At 41.5% G+C, this 19,876-nt stretch overlaps 1 protein-coding gene across 2 annotated transcripts in view; it reads right to left on the reverse strand.

Moving 5' to 3' along the window:
- Positions 1-19,876, reverse strand: part of cadm3 (cell adhesion molecule 3) — a 131,971-nt gene that overhangs the window by 17,202 nt on the left and 94,893 nt on the right. For both annotated transcript variants that reach the window (XM_061693091.1, XM_061693090.1), the window contains exons 6-7: positions 11,309-11,479; positions 9,950-10,040 (exon numbers count right to left, since the gene is read on the reverse strand). In XM_061693091.1, coding sequence (XP_061549075.1) covers positions 9,950-10,040; positions 11,309-11,479 — 262 coding nt within the window. The remainder of the gene's footprint in view (positions 1-9,949; positions 10,041-11,308; positions 11,480-19,876) is intronic.

The following is a 19,876-nucleotide window of genomic DNA, read 5'->3' on the forward strand; positions in this document are numbered from 1 at the left end:
CAAAGAGAAAAAAAGTAAAAAAAAAAAGGAAAAAAGCAATCAAAACCAAGGAGGCGACAAAACGATGAGAAGACAGGACAGCCGTTAAATGAGAGGATGAAAGGCAGGATGAAAAAGTGATAGGATGAAGGCTGGATGAGGGAGAGGAAGGCAGATGAAGGGAAGACAAGGGAACAAAAATCGGCGTTTCGAATGCTAGCGAAAAATCCATCGGGAGATGAGAGCGATAGCGGCGGTGCTCCTTGATAAAAGAATCAATTATGCAAATGAGACGCTCCTTAAGGCACTCGGTAGTAATTGCAATGACGGCCAGCCGGGACGCCAAGGAGAACCAAAGGACCCCACCCCCCGAAAAAGGGGGAAAAAAACCTCAATTAGGCCTGAAGGCTTAAACTCCTGGAAGACGATGGAAACTCTTACACCCAGAAACAACCTTCAACCAACTAATTCACAAAAGTTTTATTTATAAATCCCTTTCAGCAATTACCTATCCAACTACCGAGCAAACTAACTATCCTACATACCTAACCTACATACCTTTAAGAACCTATGCGTTCAGATGGCCTATATTTCCCTAACAAGTTCTCTTTATGTATTTTTTGCTGAAGAAAATGAAAGTGGCAGTAATTTTCAATAATATCGGTCTGTTTTGGCGCAATTGGTAAATAAATAATTGCCGTGTGAACGCCACTTTTTCATCACCAAAACGACTTACTAGCCAAATACTTCAGAAAGACTTGACTGACTTGGTAACCAAGAGACTTGAATTTGACTTGAACTACATGACTTGACAAGTCGTCTATCTTAGAGTTGGAAATCTGCATTTTAATTGAGACAGTTTGCCTTTTTTTAACGTAAGAAACATTTTTGGTGGGGGGGGGGGGGGTTCATTCACGCTAAGTTGGCAATACAGTCTGAGTTGTTGCCAGTGCCTGCATGAATAATCATGGAAGGAGCTCCAAAGATAATCCATCCATCCATTTTTTGAGCCGCTTCTCCTCACTAGGGTCGCGGGCGTGCTGGAGCCTATCCCAGCTGTCATCGGGCAGGAGGCGGGGTACACCCTGAACTGGTTGCCAGCCAATCGCAAGGCACATACAAACAAACAACCATTCGCACTCACATTCACATTCACACCTACAGGCAATTTAGAGTCTCCAAGTAATGCATGTTTTTGGGATGTGGGAAGAAACCGGAGTGCCCGGAGAAAACCCACGCAGGCACGTGGAGAACATGCAACGTCCACACAGGCGGGACCGGGGATTGAACCCGGGTCCTCAGAACTGTGAGGCTGACACTCTAACCAGTCGCCCACCGTGCCGCCCTCCAAAGATAATAAAAAAATTAAATGATTATGTTGTCGATGAAGTCTGCAAAAAGAGGATTGCAACCTGCATGGCTTGCAACTCGAGGATTAAAGACACAACAACAACGACATCGAACTTGATCCGTCACTACAAAACTCACAAAGACAGGTAAGCTAATTTAATAGTTTAGCTAGTTGGTCAAAAATGAAGCTTCATAGACTGGGATGATTAAAAATAAAACGTTTTAGTACAGCCAAGTAACGTAACTCAGGGTGGGACGAATAATTCAGATTATTGTTGAATATTTATATTATTATTAATATCGGATAATTGTCCGAAACGAAATCATAGGCATGCAAAATTCTCTCTCTTTTTCTCTCTCTCTCTCATGCACTCTAGAGCAGAAAGTAGCGCCTAAAATATAATGCCAAACGCAGAATGCAGAAGAAGTGAAGCGGCGTTGCTGAGATAAAAGTAATAATCATTTTTAAAAAAGGTGCGGAGACGTTTGCGGGCATGATGAAAGAGTCGGCGCTCACTTTGCATAACAATGATAAAAATGGTGACAAAAGTGTGTTCCACTAATAGTAAGTACAGTACAAATTGTGGGTAGCTATGTGTGAATATAATTTTCATACTACTGAACGTGTTTCAGCATTAAAATGTCATCTGCTGTGTCGGCTCGGTGATAAAGCTATCTGCACTATGTTTTTAAAATTAAGACCACAGCATATGAAACATAACCTTTAATCTCATGACAATTGTCAATTGTTCAGAGTCAGTGCTTCTAAATAAATGAACAAACACGACTGAGTGTTTTAATTAAAATAGAGGACACAGGAGGAATGCAGGTTTTGTTTACTTTTTTTTTTTTGAAGGATGGCAACATATTTATGTCAAGTATTATTCCCTTAATTATGAATCTCTGTCATTCTCCATTAGCTAAACATCAAATTATATGTGACCAACAGAAAACAGTCTTGTCTTTTGCTTAATTGTGTTCTCTAAGAACCGTTGGAGTTACAATGCTGTCATTAAAAAGTACACAGCATAGTTTGTTTAGAAATAAAGTTAAGTTAAATTGAGTTTTAAATACAACTTTAAAACAATTCAGTGCAATCAATTCAATCAATCATAATCTCAGATGTTATTAATTTAACTTTTATAAGGTGCAAGTACCTTTTGTTAGTGTTATAATTTGTGAAGAAACATTTTATTACCACTCCAATATAAGTTGCGACTGAAGCAAGATTGTATGACTTTGACTTTGTGACTTGCTTAAACCCAAGTAATGACTTTACTCAACTTGCTTGAAATTTAGTGGCGACTCGACTTGACTTGCTTGATTTTTTTTCCTGCAGTGACTTGGGACTTGCTTGAGACTTGAAGGTTATGACTTCAGACTTGCTTGTGACTTGCACATATGTGACTTACTCCCATCTCTGCTATAATGTGTCAGTATTTACTCATATTTTAAACAGTATATCGTCGCTGTCAGGCGGAATCTCCCCACCTCCAAAATGACGACTTTCTTAGGGGATTTAAAAAAAAACAAAAAACTACATCTTGTATGAGTTTCCAAACACTGCTAATTCAAGTTGGTATTATACCTTATATTGCTATCATATAGCACTCTGTGATAATATGGAATTTATTGCGTTTTTTCTTATAAGAATAGATAAAAAATTTTGGTAATATAGTCAGCCAGATCTGAGAGAAATGTTATCAATGCCCTTTCACCATTGTTCCTGTCATATTGCATTGCGTGCTTTTGTTTGCACATTAAGGACAAAAGTCCTCATTTTAAAAAACACCATTCAAGTTTTTCCTCATGCTTTTGAGATCGTAAGGTGAAAGCTGCAAGCTGGCAACTAGTGTGCACTGAATGGGAGGCAACAATTAAGAAATGAAATGCCAGTATTTTGAGGGTAATAGCCCATCAGCAATATTGAGAAAAAGAAAAGAACTATGAACTCGTTCATTTTTGGACTGGTGAACTTCATAATTTTGAAACCAGTTCATTTTTGGAACGATGAACTGAACTTTGAACTTGTTTGCATAGAAAATGAACTTCCCCAACACTGATCCTGTATTATTTCACATGGTAATATATATCACAGGTTTAAAAAAAAATCGCAATGTATTTCTTTTGCAATATCCTGCAGCCCTAGTCCGAAAATGGCACCAGCCTGCCGTGACCATTGAAGTTCGCCATGGTCACACAACACCACCACTGCACAAAAAGCCATTAAAAGCAAGTGCCTGTGTCACGTCATCTTCCAAACTCTTTTTCAAGGGTGAATTACGCAATCAATACAACACTGAGCTGAAAAAAAAACCTGTTTATATAGGCGTAAATTAATGTTACCTCATGTGCTGTCTTCCCTCTGCAACAATGCATTACAGCGATTGAGTTTAACAAAACAAGCCTACTCAAATGTACAAGAATCAAACGACTGTTTTCACTCGTTATTGTCTGAAAAACTATCCACACTTTCAATATAGGTGACAATTACACCGCAGAACACTTAATAATAGTATAATAATAATAATAGTAATAATTCCATGAGGAAATGCCCTCGTCGTCTGCTGCTGACATCACAGGCTGACTTGTTTTAGTCCAAAATGTGGCCAAAATATTGCTGAAAAGCAAATATGTCATCAGAGAAAATCCTAAAATTATTACTGAGTCTATTTTGGGGGGAATACTTTCTGCAGACATCGTTTTCTAGTCCAGAACTATGGAATAAGTGCCACTGTTCACAACATTAGCAAGGTCCTTTCATAGAAAGTGAAATAACTACCTACTTAAATACTTGACCTAACCTACATACCTACCTACCAGTGTTGACGAGTAACTAATTACACGTAATGAGACAATGTTATTTAATTACAACATTTATGTACTTGTAATCCATTACATTACTGGGAGAAAATGTGTAATTAAAGTACAGTTGCTTTGGAAATTTCCATGACAACAATTTTAGTTACATTTGAAAAATAACAGCAAAAGCTCAGATTTATTTTTTGGATCACTTCCTTTTTCTAAAGCCGATGCTTGTGATTGTCTCTATCTGGGCATGTGCTATTTGGCTGTAGTCTCAAACATGACATATTTTTCCAAATATGAACTTGAAGCGCCACCTTGTGGGAAAATCTATAACTTTGAGATTTTGAAAAGGTTAACTCAGTCACACTTTTGAACATATAAAGGAATATTGACTTTTCAACAGTTTCATCTTTATAATTAAGGACTTTCATATGGAGCATTCACTTATCTGGTTTGTCATATGTAGCGCAATTGTGTAAATGTGCACATCTGTCATTAGGTCAACATGGTACGGTATGGTTTTCCACATGACATGTATATGTATCGTGTATGGAACCGTGGGTCAGAAATCATGACACAGATCAAATTGTATCATATATGTTTATATTATATTATTGTTGTATATTATACTACATTTTTTTTAGAAGTTTATTATTTGTTTAAAGAACAAATATGTGGTTACTTCCAAAATAATGATCTATGGTTTTAATCAACTTTTTAGAGAAAACAGTCAAGGATCCTGTTGATGCATTAATTCAAAATTAAGAAAAATAATCCAAATGTAATCAAATGTAATTAGTTATATTACTTTGAGAAAGTAATTGAAATATTTACACTTTTAACAGGGTAACTTGTGATTGTAACCAACTACATTGCCAAAGTAATCTTCCCAACACTGCCACCTGCCCTAACTAATTAAGTACCTTCTGGCTGACCTTTTCCCTCTACAAGCTATATTGGATAAAGCCTTACACGTCCTTCACCGGTTGCGTGTTGTCGTCATACGGTAAAGTACCAGGATTACTGTGATCTGTAATCTTTACATCTCAACTTCACTTTAGCCAGCAACTTTTGACTGGCGCCATCCCAGTGTGACATGGCTGTTTGCTGATTTAAAGTGAACAAACAGTGCACTCAAGTGCAAAGAAGTGCAACATTTATTTGCTCTCATTGTAGGATTGATTTCTTTCCCTTACAGTGCAACAATCCCATTTTAAAATTGCAACAGTCAGCCTTTTAAACATTTTGACCTGGCTTGCTGCTGCTTTTCTATTTTCAACGGCATTGGCAACATCCGCGCGATTAGCGGGTCGCTCCCGGGACCGTAAAACGCACATTGACTTTTGAGCGTAATGTTTCATAACAGCCACTTACAGACGCTAAATGCCGGCTTAATTGTTTGCTTAATTGCCGACGATCTGTCACTCTGAGGGGGGGCCAGGGGAGGCAGGTGGTGGTTCGCACAGCAGCAGACCATCGCCTTTTACAGCCAGCAGGAGACCCTCTTCCCTCTTTCTTCTCTGTGATTATGAACGTTTATGCAGCTGTTAATGATTTTTTTTATGATGGTTTACAGATATTATCATCAGTATTGTTTTTACCTCTGCCAATTATGTTTGCTGGCCAATCTACCTACCTACCTATGTAAATAACTACCGATCAAACTAGTATCCTACCGACCAATTAACCTACCCATCTACACTACCTACTGACCAACCTACCTACCTACATAGCCATTCTATTCTACTTACCAACCTAGATCACTACTTACCGACTGATGGCCAATGGACCAACTGTCTTTCCTACTACCTAACCCTCCTAAACAAATACCTACTTACCTATACACTTACTACCTAAATCACTACCTCCCTCCCTACCCACCCAATGTACCTACAAACCTACCTACCTCAAATAATGTTAGCATGGCGTACCGTACCAATACAATATGGGTGATGTAAAAAAAACTAAATGCTGGCTGCTCATTTATTGAGAGGGTTGGTTGGTACCAATTCAACTTCTGACACCAGATACCTTGAGTAAATCTAACTATTTCAGGTCTATTCCAACCCCCCGCCCACCCCAACATCCCCTACCACCTTCCATCCATCTTATATCTGATCTAGCTGTCAATCAAACTGACAGGAGAGAGTATATGTGATGGAAAAAGTGCGAGTGGAGATCATTATAGGGAAGGATGTGAGGGGGAGGTAGGAGGGGCGGCGGGTAAGGAGGGACAAGATGGAAAGGCGCAAATTGGCGGCAGGTGAGGTGGCAGGGAGGGGAAGGACCGGAAAGAGTGGATCGATGAGTGCGGGTGGCTAGAAGCTTCATCTATAATTCAGAAAGGCCACAAGGAAAGAAAGAGTGTATTTGGCTTAAGATTTGTGTGTGCGTGTGTATGTGTGTGTGTGTGTGTGTGTGTGTGTGTGTGTGCGTGTGCAAGCGTGCATGAGTTTTACAAAACAATGTGTCTATGTTGCGTTTATCTGCCCACAGGTGGCCTATTATTCTTTTTTAGTTATTGACATGAGATATTACATGTAATTAGTGGATCAGTGGGGGAGTGTTTTGAAGATTCGAATCCCACTTCTGACTCGAAATTACGCGGGTCAATGGTTGCTCAACGTTTCGATATGTCATTGTTTATCCATCCATCCATCCATTTTCTGAGGTGCTCCTCCTCACTAGGGTCGCGGGCGTGCTGGAGCCTAGAGCTCAGCTATCATCGGGCAGGAGGCAGAGTACACCCTGAACTGGTTGCCAGCCAATCGCAGGCCACATACAAACAAACAAAGAACCATTCGCACTCACATTCACACCTACGGGGAATTTAGAGTTGTCAATTCACCTACCATACATGTTTTTGGGATGTGGGAGGAAACCGGAGTGACCGGAGAAAACCCACGCAGGCACGGGGAGAACATGCAAACTCCACACAGGCGGGGCCGGGGATTGAACCCCGGTCCTCAGAACTGTGAGGCATACGCTCTAACCAGTCGTCCACCGTGCCGCCACGTCATTGTTTACACGGCTAGAAATGACTTGTAGAAACACAGGTGCTAGCGTTGCATGACAACTCGATTCCATATGGGCAGCGTTGGATGGAATTCCACTTCTGACACAAGTACCTCGGGCGGCTATTGTATTGACGCGTCATTACGAGGCTAGAAATGACTAATATAAACGAGCGTGCTAGATCCAATTCCACATGGGTAGCATGAAATTGAGTCCCACTTGTGACACCAAGTTCCTCAGGGCCGTGGTGGCACATTGTATTGATGCGTCATTATAACATTTGACGATACATGGCTGGAAATGACTAAAATAAATATGTGATATTCGGTGTCAGAAGTAAGAATCCAACCCACTTCTGACACCAAATACCTCAAGGCTCATCGTATTGACTTGTTATTGTAACACGTCTTGAAATGACTAAAATAAACACATGCTTTTTGGTGCTGTATTTTCGTGGACGGCGGACCTGCAACAGAGCGCAAAAACTGGAGTATCTTGATTTTCATGGAAGCACAAGGTTCGCCGTGCGTGTTTGCTAATTTGGCAGACAAAATGGATGTACCGGCGCAACAAGGGTGTGTTCTTTGACATGCCTGACAGAAAGACAATTTGATAACAAAATGTCTGTCAAAAATGTACACCTGCTGTGAGCACGTCTAACTAATCTAATCTAAGATTAGACTGCTGGTCTAACGTGATTCTGGTGAATTTGATTGGGGCACAGGCAGATCCTGAGCTCTGCGGATATGCGTGGTGGAAGTCAGACGTAATCCATTCATAAATATGTGAACAGCGGGCATCAAATTGTGGAAATCAATTCATTGAAGGCATTGTTAATATTATTATTAGTAGTAGTATTATATTCTTACCAGCCCAGGGGGCACACGAAAGCTCGGGGGTGGGGGACGGTCACCAAGTGCCCACTTCATGGCGCAGGTATTTGTGATCTCCTTTACATCATCCCAGTGTGGCGGTCAGGTTGCAGTTCCGAACAAACGTATTTTGCAATATTCGACCTTCTGGAATAAATTTCTTCTTGCGCCACGTCAAAGACTGTCAGTGCGCTTCTAGCGCGCCGCATTTAAAAGGAATGAGAGGAGCAGCTTTGATTGAATAGGATTGAAGTTTGCTGCGATCACGCCCACAGCAGCGCAGACGTCCCTCTTTTAGATGCGCTGGGGTATGTTGGTCCACGAAATTACCAACGGTAACGAGGTCTAACGCGCCTCCACACAGTTACGCCACACACTGCACCGGATTTACAGCAGTCACGAAAATAGAGCCCTTCGTGTCTGAAATTGGATTTGAGTCCACTTCTGACACAAAATACCTTGAGGCAGCGGTGGCTTATTGTGTTGATACATCATTGTAACATGGTTAGATATGACTAAATTAAACACAGCCTGTTTGGTGTCAAAAGAGGGATTCTACTTCCGTCACCAAATACCTCGAGGAGGCGGCTATAAATGACTAGAAATGACATTTATAGCTAATACAATGAGCCACCGCCACCTCAAGGTATTGTGTCTCAGAAGTGGGATTGGAACCCATGCCTCATGTTTAATGTAATGAGAGTCAATGCTTTCAAATACTTAAAGATGGCAGATGACATCAGCAGCCTAAGTGTGAAGATGTAGTTATCACTTTTATATATTTTTTATTTGCGTGGTAGAACGCAAACACCAGCTGAGGTCAAAGTCGCACTTCCTGAGGTATTAATTGACAATGTTCACAGGCGACGGTCGATTTGATTGTGAAAATGCACACCACGTGTGCTGCTGTTTGATTGACAGGCAAAACATAAATGATGCCTGCAGAGAGGCAGCATGTTATCATTAGGTACACCTACAACCATCCTTTATTCACTCGGGTGAAATTTTCTTTACACCTTCGAGGAGTTTTTCTTATGTGCATACATTTGAATGGCTTTACACAGGCAACCGCCCAAGTATTTGGTGTCAGAAGTGGGGTCAAACCCATACCTAACATGGTAGGAAAAGTCAAGAGTGATGAAGCTCTGCACAGGTCTTTGCTGTTATTTCAACCTTGGCCACCCCTGAAATGTTTGGTGTCAGAAGTTTGATGCAAACAAAAAGGTTATATGGAGTCAGAGGTTGAATTGGATCCTCACTACTCCAGCTATGAACTTTATTTTGGCATTTTTTTTCAAGGGTGCATGTGATCGAGCAGATTCTTCTGCAGCTGTTGGAATCAAATCCCACTTCCTCACAGCAAATTACCTTAGACGGGGTGATTTTTTTATCCCACTTCTGACATCAGAAACCCTAGGATGGCTTATCACATTGACTATAAATGACAATCAACTCCATTTCAACCTTTTAAAGCATGAGCACGATCGAGAAGCTTCCTCTGAAGGTGTGTTAAGAAAATCCCACTTCTGATCCCAAATGACCTAAGACGGTGTCATGTTTATCCCACTTCTGACACCAAACACCCTAGGGTATCTTATCACACTGACTATAGATGACAATCAACTTAGTTTTTTTTTTAAATAATGTGTGTGATCAAGCAGATTCCTCTGGAGGCATGAAAATCAAATCCCATATTAGACACCAAATGAATTTGGGTGGCGGAGGCTTCGTATCCCACTTCTGACACTAAAGCGTACCACGCCAGCAGCATTTCTTCGGGTTTGATCACTGCTCCATGATGACACAACCTCAGCCTGGGAGGGTTAGGGTTTAGTGTCTAGACCAGTGTTTTAATCATTTATGATGTCTGTGTGTGTCCAAGTGTATCTGTGTGTGTGTGTGTGTGTGTGTGTGTGTTGTCTCACTCAGGGTTGCTATTGCCCAAACACTCGAGGTGAAACTTCTCCCCCTCGCGAGGTAAATCGCTCTCAGGCAGGATCTGAACGTTCGGGGAATCTGTAAATGAAAACACACACACACACACACAGTTACATAACACAGGACTCAAGTTGGTGCAGGCATGCGCACGACATCTCGTTCATCTATATCGCCATCGACTCGCATCTGCCCGCCGCCTCCCAGGATGCCATAAGCCTGCGCCTTATACCAAAAGGCAATACCTAGGTAGGCCACATGGTGGCAGTGCCACCACCTGAAAATGTACGCGCCGGGCTACACTCCTCTTAGCTACTACATAAATATAGACCATCTTCTACTCTTTCTCCCAGCATCCTCACCCACCCTCACCCATCAGCAATTGTGGGAAGTAAAAAGGTAACAAAGTACAAATACTTTGCTACTGTACTTGAGATTTTTCAGGTATTTGTACTTTGACTATTCTAGCTCTTAGGAAAAAAAACATGCAACAAGATTTTTTTTTTTGTATTATTCTTATAGAAGCACTAAATGGATGGCTAGATCGATGGATGGACAGACAGACAGACAGATAGATAGATAGGTAAATAGGTAGGTAGCTAGACAGACAGACAGACATAGATAGGTAGGTAGGTAAGTAGGTATGCAGACAGACAGATAGCTAGATAATCAGAAGTTACTCACCAGTTACTCAGCACTTGAGTAGCTTTTTCACGGAATACTTACGCTTACTCTTGTAATTATTCGGAGGACTACATTTTACGTTTACTGGAGTCATATTGTTCTAAAGCAGGGGTGTTTGACACATTTGCATTTTTGTCACGGGCCACATCGTACTTATGACTTCCCTCAGAGGGGCGCTACGACTGTGAACCCTGTTTTGGCAAATCTTTTTCTGACATACATTTTCCAACACAACCCATATAAATGAAAGATTACCTCATATACCGTAATTTCATACAGTATATGGAACACATTGATGAATAACCAGCTTTGAAAGTAGAAGCCTATAAAAACATGTTTTTCAAATATTAAATTTATTTTCAAAGGTGGATTGGTAACAAAAAAATGCTTGCACATCTCAATGGTACTACACCAGAACACAATGAGCAATTTTGGTTTGCTTTCACGGGCCACATAAAATTATGTGGCCCCAGAGCCACCAGTTTGACACCGGTGTTCTAAAGTAACTGCACAATTTTTGCCTACACTACCCACTCTGCATGAGTCCATGAGTTGAATCAGGGCTTCTACTTTTACCAGAGTCCTTTTTCTATTTTTATCTGTACTTCTACTTCTCGGTACATAGTGAGGGTACTTATGGCACCTCTGCCTATAATGTGACTTACACAAGACTTGGAGGGACTGCTCGCTTCTCTTGTCACCCGGAGCGAGCGACGGGTGGTCCACGGCGCAGGTAACCACCTGGGTGTCGTCGGCACGGCTCACCTCCAGCGTCAGCTCGCTGCTCACGTTGTACGTGGGCTCATCCGGAACCGACTCCACCACGTCTGGCCGGCCTGCGGTGGGAAAAAAAGATGACAAATAACAACAAATGAGCAACCCATAGTGGCCACCCACAAAAATAGCATCAGAAGCACGTTTCCCTTATAAACATGACGCACAAAAAAACCCTCAACAACTCATGCCCGAAAAGTCACAGGAAGTCTGTCATTTTGGTTCGAAGTGGCCATTTTAGGCATTTTAGGCCTATTTCGCCAATTTCCAGTGGTCCTTCAAAGACAAACTTGTCAGCAAGATTTTGTCCAATTGCTACCAAATCGGTACCACGACTATTTGACAGGTGAGTGACACTAAATTGACAGGAATTTGACTTTTCGTCATTGCACGTAGGGGGAATATGGGAGCGAAGTTTGATGACTTACTATAGAACACAAAACATTCGTATAAGCTTGTGATTTTTTTTGGGGGGGGGGGGGGGGGGGGGGTTCAGCCCCCAAAGCCAGTTGCAACATGAAATGTAATAGCAATGACAATCATAAGTAGAAAAGGCACAGGAAGTCATTTTGGCCCTTTGTCTGGGTCCTTCAAAGACTCACTTTTCATTGAGATTGTCGAATCTTTACTAAATTGGAAGTGCATAAACGAGACGGAACGGTGATGCTGAAAGCAAAGCGTTTGAGTTTTTGTTATTGAATGTGCTGCCATGGCTGCGGAAATGTATACATACAACACCAAACGACACTCGGGGAGAAAGGTACAAGGCAGTAAAGCTTTTAAAGCTTCTGTTAGGACTCTCAGATGCTATTTTACTCACATTATGTCCATTTTAACTTATATTAGTACCAGACCTTTATTTACTCTCTGGAAATTTTGCCCCCCGCTCCTTAGAATTTCGCTTTGTTCACCTCCCTCATCCCCCAAACGCCATACACCACTGTCAACTAATTAGAATGTTCTACTTTTTGTGCCGCGGTGGCACAACGGCGAAGCCCATTTGTTCCCATTAGATGAAAAATGTGTTTGGTGCGCAGCAACGCCATGCGCCCCCGGGTGTTTTGTTCCCCAATCCATCACGACACGCCACATATACCGCTCGCCTAACAATGCCGTTATGCGCCAGCCATATTCTCCCCCTACCTTCCTTTGTGCTGACTAATGCAGCAAACAAATAAGAAAGTAAGCCGTAAGAAAAAAAAATGCTTATTTTAGGGAGGTGCGCTCGTAAAAACAGCAGGTGTGTAGTGCACTGACAAAGAATTAACGCTGTGACTAAATGTCGGCAGGCGGGATGAAGCGGACTTCGCTTTCAATTAAACTCCTCGTGTAGCCGCTTGTCACATCTCATTGATTGGAAATGTTTTGTTAATTAGCGATGACTTTATTGATCGTAGGGATAGGGCCAACAAGTCCTGGCAAAATAATTAGCAAGGACGACAAGGGGTGTTTTGTCCAGGGGTAAAATAGGTTCAAAATGGCAGCCAAGTATCTTGCATGGCGTATTATTGAAAATCAACTGGGTTCTTGTTGTGGACATTCAGAGATCAGATGAAAATTGATGAGAATAACACGCATAAATATGTACATATACTGTATAGAGTGAACTCTTGCTCTTCAGAGGGGTTAGGAACCAAGCCCAGCGCAAACAGTGAAACTGTTCTTCAGTAATCAGCAGTAAAATTTTGGTTAGTTTCACCCAAAACACCAGTGTCTGATCAAAAAAGCGGAGAAAACCAGCATTTTGTGAAAAGAAACATGTCAAGCAGAACAGTGACTTTGACGCTAATATATTTTTTTTTTTGCTTTTGTCACACCTTAAACTATAAAACAACAAAAACAAGACTGAGAAAGGACAATATAATAATTTATTTATGATACTCAACTAATAAATGCTCTGCGAGCGACGCTGACTCACCGCAGGACTCGAGTTGATCGTCGGTGGCCTTTTTACATCGCGTTCCTCTCTGATATCTTTCCTCACGACACGCACATCTTCTACTACCTACCATGGCACATACTTTGTTCATACCAAAAATGTACATAATCTATCTGAGTGCAAGGTTCCTAAACTTGTTCGACTTCCAAAGTGCTGCCATTTTTCATCCTTATAATTAATGTGACCAGCTGAGATTCAACGGATAATCTTTATCTTCTACTCAAAAGCTGTGCCGATCTCAAATCCAAAGTGATGCAACACCGAAATCTACAGGGATCTGTTAAACGTTACAATGGTTTACAAACCTGAATTTCACAGACAAGCTGGGCGAGAACAACTTCCACGCTTACCAATCGAAAAACGTACTTGACATATATATTCATCGGTGGCAGTAAACCGTTGGATTTCAGTTGATGAATACAATAAGTTAAGAGTTAACGAACGAGTTAAGAATCTCGCTTAAAACATGAGTATGAACAATACCCTCCGAAACCAAATGAAGAGCGGCTCTTTTGACCTCAGCTACCTTAGCCAACTTGATGGAGATATAAATTCAGCACCATATTACACGGTTACAAATATGACTCATGACTGAATGTGGACCATTTCATTATTATTATTATTATTTTGCTTTGTTTAATGATTGTGCTGTTCTGAAATGCCCTACATTTTAATTGTAATCCCAAGAAAAATAAAATAAATGTGTTTTGCCTGATCACTGCTCATCTGACAAATTCTGCCAGTGTATGTAAATTTATGAGAACTGAAATTATTGTTCAGTTGTAAAGTGCCATAAAAGAAAAAGTGCCATTTTTCCCACGTGCCTAACATCAATAGTGCAACTGTAATTGTTTACCTAAATCCTCTCAGCCGCCACCGCATTAAAGTCCAAGGCCCCAAGGACGCCACTGTTCTTTTTTTGAGCATATTCTTCCCAATCTGGGCTGAAAACCAATAAACTTCCAAAATGTCCAAGAGGAGTTCATCTTTGAAGGACTTCTGGAAATGTCCAAAATTAGTTTTAAAGGTCGCTTCTAACCAAAATGACTTCCTGTGTCTTTTAGGGCATGGTTTTGTGAGAGCTTTTGGACTCATGATAGACATAGAGTACCTACAAAATTTCACGCTCCTAATTAAAACGAGCTTTGGGAGCTGAAATTGGCAACCATTCATAAGCTATTCCTGGAGTTTTTGTATTATGGTGAGTTATCACACTTTGTTCTGCCTAGAGGCAATGAAAAAAAACTCAGGTTCTTCAATACTTAGCATCAGCCATCTATCAAGCAGAAGAGGTTCAAATTTGGTCGCAACCAGCCAAAATCTCTACAGGAACGTCCTTTAAAGGGAGAGTTGGCAGTTTTCACAAAAACAAAAAAAAGCAATTTTTGTCATATATGTTAAAACTGTCTGTATTACCAAACAGTAGAATACAAATGAATGAATGAATGAATAAATAAAATCATCTTCATCCATCCATTTTCTGAGCCGCTTCTCCTCACTAGGGTCGTGGGCGTGCTGGAGCTTATCCCAGCTATCATCGGGCAGGAGGCCAGCCGGGTACACCCTGAACTGGTTGGCAGCCAATCGCAGGGCACATACAAACAAACAACCATTCGCACTCACATTCACACCTGCGGGCAATTTAGAGTTGTCAATTAACCTACCATGCATGGTTTTTTTGGGATGTGAGAGGAAACCGCAGTGCCCGGAGGAAACCCACGCTGGCACGGGGAGAACATGCAAACTCCACACAGGCGGGGCCGGGGATTGAACCCCGGTCCTCCGAACTGTGAGGCGGTTGCTCTAACCAGTCGTCACCGTGCCGCCTCATGATAGACATCTCTGCCAAATTTCATATTGCTCAGGGAAACTGGCTTCAGGGGCTGAATTTTCGGGCTGAGTAGTACTCAAAATGGCCGATTCAAATCAAAATGGTACACATCGCATACCTTTTCATAGTTCGGATTTTCTCAATAAAATCCCAATTTTACCCTCTTTTGCTAATTTTGTGGGTCGCCTTGGCTACTTTTAAATCATCTTTCATGTAAAAAAAATTAGTAGGCGGGCGCTTCTACTTGGCCGCGGACAAGAAAGTGTGCTAAAACAGGATGTTATATTGAAACAACAATCCAAACAGTCATCACTATTAAGAGGGATTACCACTAATTTATGAGGTCATCTTTTTCCCTAATTAGTCACGCCAGCAGGATTACAAGGAAGAAAAAAAAAAATCAACACAGCAGCCAGAATGCATTTCGAGCCCTACACACTTATTTTTACTCTCTATAATTACAAGCCTGCCTCCATAAAAAATGACATTCCCATTCTCACAGTGGGCGAAAGCTGCATAGCCACTTGTCTTTGAAAGTTTGAAAACATTTTTTTTATATTCCAGAGCAGATATCAGGCGATGATCCGTAACATGCGGTCAACGGATGTTGTCCAGGGCAGAAACAAAACATTTGAGCAGTGAGCGTCAAGATATGTTTTTTTCACTTTGTGGTTTGGGTCATGGAAAAAAGGAAACTTGTTTTTTGACCCCGATCATGGAGTAGAAGTATTTTCAGACTTTTTCCCCCTGCTACTCAAACTGCGGTTCTCCTGAAACCAAATAAAGATTTTTCTTTAAACCGCGCAGCTGAGATGAGGATACTTTCAGCACCGAATTGCAGCAGGATGTGAAGCGTGAAAAAAAAGTCAAGAGAATATTGACATCAAAATAACTGCGATTTACATTTTTAAAGTGAATTCATCCATTTTCTGAGCCGCTTCTCCTCACAAGAGTCGCGGGCGTGCTGGAGCCTATCCCAGCTATCATCGGGCAGGAGGCGGGGTACACCCTGAAATGGTTGGCAGCCAATCGCAGGGCACATACAAACAAACAACCATTTGCACTCACATTCACACCTACGGGCAATTTAGAGTCATCAATATACCTACCATGGATGTTTTTGGGATGTGGGAGGAAACCGGAGTGCCCGGAGAAAACCCACGCAGACACGGGGAGAACATGCAAACTCCGCACAGGCGGGGCCGGGGATTGAACCCCGGTCCTCAGAACTGTGAGGCAGACGCTCTAACCGGTCGCTCACCGTGCCGCCTTTTAAAGGGAATTACTGAATGTTTTTATTTTTGCCCCTTGATGTTTCTATTTTGCCATTTCATTGAGAACAGCTTTACTTAGCCTTCAATTATGAGATATTAGATGTGGTTTCTATTTTTAATATATTTGCAAAAATTTTAATTTAAAATTTTAAATGTTTTTTTGCGGCGGCACGGTGGACGACTGGTTAGAGCGTCAGCCTCACAGTTCTGAGGACCAGGGTTCAATCCCTGGCCCCGGCTGTGTGGAGTTTGCATGTTCTCCCCGTGTCTGCGCGGGTTTTCTCCGGGCACTACGGTTTCCTCCCACATCCCAAAAACATGCATTAATTGGAGACTCTAAATTGCCCGTAGGTGTGAATGTGAGTGCAAATGGTTGCTTGTTTGTATGTACCCTGTGATTGGCTGGCAACCAGTTCAGGTTGTACCCCGCCTCCTGCCCGATGATAGCTGGGATAGGCACACCCGCGACCCTAGTGAGGAGAAGCGGTTCAGAAAATGACTCCTCCTAGTGATTTTATAATATGGCTGTGACATAAGAAAATCTGTTTTAGCAACAGTAATGAAAATGTCTACCACTATCCTTTCTCACAAGACATTTTTGTGTATATTTGATCCGTCATGCTCATGACTCTACCTGCTGCAAACCCTTTGAAATAAGACATTAGATTCTGCTGTAATAAATTTGTATTCAAAAAATAAGAAAAATACAATTAGTTTATCCATTCTTCAGAAAAGTAAACAGGAGGGAGGCCTAAATGCTCCCAACTTTAAACAATATTATTGAACTAACAAATTACAATACCTCATCAAATGGATGCACCAGAATGAGGAGCATCATTCTTGACTAGAATTGGAACAAATAGACTGCAAAAACATCAAACTCCCAAAACTCCCATTTAAACGCCATAAATGGTTAAAAAATCCAATAATCTCATCCTCCGTAACGGCTTGGTGGAAAAGTTTAGAAACTACAGGATCTCAATTAGCTCCCAGTATGCACTCCCCAATCTGACATTATCCAGATTTCGAAATTAAGAATATAACCCTTCATTTTAGCACATGGGAACAACATGGAATTGACCACCTACAACAACTATTTAACGATAATGTTTTTAGGACACGTGATGAAGTGTTTCCAAATAACAGGTTGAAACTTTCTTTAATACAATAAATTAAAAGCAGCAATAAAAAAAACTAATTAAAAAAAAGAAAGAATACCGACACTCCAGAGCACCCTCGAACTGCCGGAGTTCGTCAAGCAAATAGTGAAGCTTCTTCCGCAAAGGAAATCTCTCAAAAGTTTCTAAATTAATTTCACGCACTAAATCAAAGTACTTACCAATCACTAAATGAGAAGAAGACCTTTCCATGTCCACTGACTGTAACTACTGGATACAGATATGTAACAATATGTTTAGAATGACAAAAAACACAAATTTACAGCTTATACAATATAAAGTGCTCCATAGAACACACTTTGCTAAGCACACTATGCATTAAATGGGTTTAACGCCATCTAATATATGCGCGCAATGCCCCAAAAATACCCCAGACACCTACTTTCATGCTATATGGGAATGCACACCAATTCAATGCTTTTGGTCTTCGGTTACACAGAAACTCTCTTATATTTTGAATTTCAGGATTACACTTTCCCCAAGATTGTGCATACTTGGCGATTTAAGCATAATCAACCTCCCTAATAAATGCACGGGGTAGGGCCCATGACTGCCAGTCGGGGACCTAGTCATAGTAACAGGGGGGGGGGGGGGGGGGGGGGGTTCTCAATAAGCTGCATGGCGGTGCTCCTGAGGCCGGACCGCCAGGGCTGGATGACTGCTTGGCATTGGGGCTCCCCTCTCATGCCCCGCGGCTGCTCATATCTAATGTTTTGTTGTTCTTGATATGTAATGATTTACTTTTCTCATCTGGTTTACAATTAGTGCTTTGTCGTTTGTCTTCGTTTGTCACTCCCCTCTAGAAACTTTGTTCTGTTCGACTGATCGACTCTGATTCTCAATAAATATCAATTATAATACTAAGAAACCACAGCGACCGCTTAAAAACTCCACTGTGACACAGTAAAACTGTTCCGGCATAAAAGGGATACAAATCCTCCATTCTGCTTGACCTAACAGCCAAACTGGGGGGGGGAATAAAAAAAAAAAAATTTTTTTTAAAACTAAGACGTTCCTTATTTTTGCGCCATCATGCTCATGACTATGCCTGCCACATACCCTTTGAAATGTTACCTATTTTTAGCTCCATCGTGCTCATGAGTACGCCGGCCACATACCTCTTTTAAATAAGATATGACCTATTTTTGCTCTATTGTGCTCTGTCGTGCTCATGACTATGCCTTCCAGATATAATTTTAAACAAGATGTTACCACTTTTTGCTACGTTGTGCTCATGACTATGCCTGCCGCATACCCTTTTAAACAAGACGTTACTTTATCTTTGCTCCATTGTGCTGATGACTAGTCCTGCCACATGCTATTTTCAACAAAACGTTACCTATTTTTGCCCCATGGTGTCAGACTAAGCCAGCCACATAGCCCTTTAGACAGGATGTCTTGTTTTTGTTTCATAGTGCTCATGATTATTCCTGCCAGCTAAATGTTTTAGACGTTACCTATATTTGCTGTTGTGCTCATGAATACAGTATGCCAGCTCCACACCCTTTTAATGCGTTAGCACTCGTTCAATAGTTCCACGTGTCACACTTGGCCTTGTCCACATTATGACAACCTGGGGCCGATAATTCTGCCATTTTGGCCTCAAGTGTGGCCATTAATCCACATTCTGCCGCATTCGCCACATGGAAGGATGTCACTAAATGATCCATGGCTCTCTCACACTGTACAACTAATACACTCCTCACCGCTCTTAGCCTTTCATTCTTCTCAATTACCACCCCCCACTTACTCTTCTTTTCACGCACACACACACACTTCCATCCCGCTATATAAATCCGCTTTCCCGATTTCTGTCTCCATTTCATCAGCCTTCCCAGCTTCTCACTAACTCCTCTCCTGTTGCGCTCTCCGGTCGCTTCTTCTTAAGAACCAAAGCCCTCCACCCCCCATCGATTCATCTGACACCTTCCCCATTCACCCGTCGTATACCCCCCACCTTCCATCTAGTCAGCTGCAAAGCCACCTTTCCTCTGAGTCTTCTGTGGTGGCTATAATTCTCTTCTGTGGTGGCTTTAATTCCCTCTTATCCTCACTCCTTGTGCAGCCTTCGCTCACAGAAATGCTCACACACACACACACACAAAATTACTTCCCGCAGACACAAACAGACACACACACACACGTTTCTTCTCTTGTCAAATACATACAGTCACTCGCTATCTACTCACACCCAAGAACACACACACACACAAACATTTAATTTATCCGCAAACACA

This window comes from Phycodurus eques, chromosome 13 (assembly GCF_024500275.1).
Source record: "Phycodurus eques isolate BA_2022a chromosome 13, UOR_Pequ_1.1, whole genome shotgun sequence".
NCBI lineage: Eukaryota > Metazoa > Chordata > Actinopteri > Syngnathiformes > Syngnathidae > Phycodurus > Phycodurus eques.